The sequence below is a fragment of the Suricata suricatta genome, chromosome 16 (assembly GCF_006229205.1).
Source record: "Suricata suricatta isolate VVHF042 chromosome 16, meerkat_22Aug2017_6uvM2_HiC, whole genome shotgun sequence".
In the NCBI taxonomy this organism is placed as follows: Eukaryota; Metazoa; Chordata; class Mammalia; order Carnivora; family Herpestidae; genus Suricata; species Suricata suricatta.
In genome coordinates, this window is record NC_043715.1 from 50666648 (window position 1) to 50668892 (window position 2245).

At 64.3% G+C, this 2245-nt stretch overlaps 1 protein-coding gene across 1 annotated transcript in view; it reads right to left on the minus strand.

Annotated features, from left to right (window-relative positions):
- The window catches only part of LOC115279840 (serine/threonine-protein kinase LMTK3-like), a 3389-nt gene that overhangs the window by 957 nt on the left and 187 nt on the right, over window positions 1-2245 (minus strand). Inside the window, exons 2-4 of the mRNA XM_029924343.1 lie at window positions 1902-2148; window positions 881-1014; window positions 532-682 (exon numbers count right to left, since the gene is read on the minus strand). Coding sequence (XP_029780203.1) covers window positions 532-682; window positions 881-1014; window positions 1902-1977 — 361 coding nt within the window. The 5' untranslated portion in view covers window positions 1978-2148. The remainder of the gene's footprint in view (window positions 1-531; window positions 683-880; window positions 1015-1901; window positions 2149-2245) is intronic.

Below are 2245 nucleotides of genomic sequence, written 5' to 3' on the forward strand. Positions count from 1 at the left end.
GGGGGGGGGGGGGGGGGGGGGGGCGGGGGGGGTGGAGGCAAAAAAGGGGAGGCCTCTTAGTCTCTCTCCTGTCCTCAGTGCCACTGACACCCCTCCCCCAACTCAGTGGGGACTGGGGTCAAAGCAAATACCAGTCTCTCTTCATTGGCTGCCCCAACATTCCATGTTGGGATCTCAGCCTCCTCATTGGCTGCCCTTGAGCTCCCAGCATCCAATCAATCCTTCCTGTTGGCGTTTCAAGATCCAATGACGTGGCTTCAGCCTGCCATTGGCTACCTCTAAGACTGCGATCTAGGCTGACCTCACCAGAGAGAGCCCCACCAAAATCCCCACTCCTGGTTTTGGCTGAAGCAATGGCTTCCACCAAGATGATCCCTCCCCATTGCTGCTTCCAAGACTCTGCGGCTCCCCCCTCTGCCTTTCACCTTGGCTGGCTGTGACCTCAGCTCCCCAGCCCCCGAGGGAAGACCCTCAGGGCTTTCCACCCTGGCCCCTAGGACTATGGGATCCTAGTCCAGGTGTGCCGGGTACCTGAGTGTGAAGGCTGCGGGGCTGGCATCGGCAGAGAGACCTCAGCCAGCGGGAGAATGTAGACATCGGGCAGCGACTGTGAGGAGGAGGTCTCCTCCGCAGGGGGAGTGTACTCCCCAGAGCAATCCTCCCCTTCAGGGTTCTCAAACTCCTGGGGCCGGGAGGGGGGAGGGGTGGGAGAACACAGGGCTGAGACACGCCATCATCCTTTCCGTCAGGATGTCTTCCCCATCTTTCTTAGAACCGTCCCCCGTGCTTACTGCCCCTCTCCCCCCACCATCTACTTGGTCTGAGGGACAAGGCCTTGCTGGGGTCTTCCTCCCCACTTGAATCCCCCCATGCACCTCACCTTGAAGCCGACATCACCCCGTTTGCAACACAGACAGGTGAGAAGGAGAAAGATGAAGGCCAGCAAGCCCGAGCAGGAAATGAGGACCACGGCGTAGGGAGGAGCCAGAGGGGCCCGGCCCAGGGCGAATCCATCTGTGGGCACAGGGCTGGGCTGGGGTCCCGGCTTCAAGCCCCAGGCTCCCAGACTCCATGCCCCTCCTAGCCGGGCCAGGAGTGACTACAACCCCCATAATGCTCTGCAACCAGGGGCTCCTTGGCAGAGGAGCCGGATGGCCCGGGGTATTGTGGGAGTTGTGGTTTGAGGCCTTCTCAGGTGGTTGGGTTGGGGGTGGGGTCCCTCCTCTGGCCCTAAGCTGGGACACCCCCCCCCAAATCACCTCACCGCAGGCTTGGATGAATTCCAGTGAGGACTGAGGAAAAGGGGTATAATAGTGGAGTCGGGAGCTCTCAGAATTTAAAATACGCTCCATTCTCATTCCCCTTATTTGGACAAGAAGAGGAGCCCCCCCAGCTGCAGGCTGGGAGAAGATTCTTGCCCCACGCTGGAGACCCCTAGTTACGGGGGTTGAGGCCTGTGCCTTCTAGGTGCTCGGGGAGCACACACATGTCCTCTGTCCCCAACCCGAGCCCCTGAGCAGGGAACTCCGCAAGCCCTCGGTCTCCCCCAAAGCTAGGGCCAGCTTCCCAGGCTGTGTCCCCCTTAGAAATAGTATTCCTCCCCTCTGCCCCCAATTCTCCCAGCGGCCCCGGCCTCCCCGGCTGCCTGCACACACCTGCACACACACATGCGTGCGCGCACACACATGTTGCCCAGACGGACCCCCTCCCCACCCAGCCCCCAGCCTTCCTCCCACAGGCCCTGCTGACAGACGCACCGTCCCCGCGGCTCCGCGGGCCCCGGCTCAGCCGCGGAGAGACGCGCACGCAGGTGATGGAGCCGGGGCGCCGCGGACAGACCCCGGGACAGGCCGGGGTGGGGGCGGGGGCCGCTGGACAGCCGGATGGCCGGACAGACTCACCGGGGTGGGCCGGGGACGCCAGGCAGCCGGAGGCGGAGACGGCCGCGAGGAGGATGAGGGCACCGGGGGCAGGCATCTTGTCGAGGATGGAAGGGAGGTGGAGGTGGTGGCGGCTGGGGAGGAGGGGGGGGCGGGCCCTCAGCCCCCAGCCATGGGGACCCGCGCGACCCTGGCCTCCCCCCGGCCCAGGAAAGGGGCAGGAGACGCAGGACAGGGGGAGGGAGGGGCTGCTTACTGGCTCAGGTACCCCCCTCCCCCTCTTTGAAGGGACAGACAGATGAAGGGATGGAGAGGCGGACAGAGGAGAGGAGCTGGGGAGCCGGGGTTGCTGGGGTGGGGGGGGG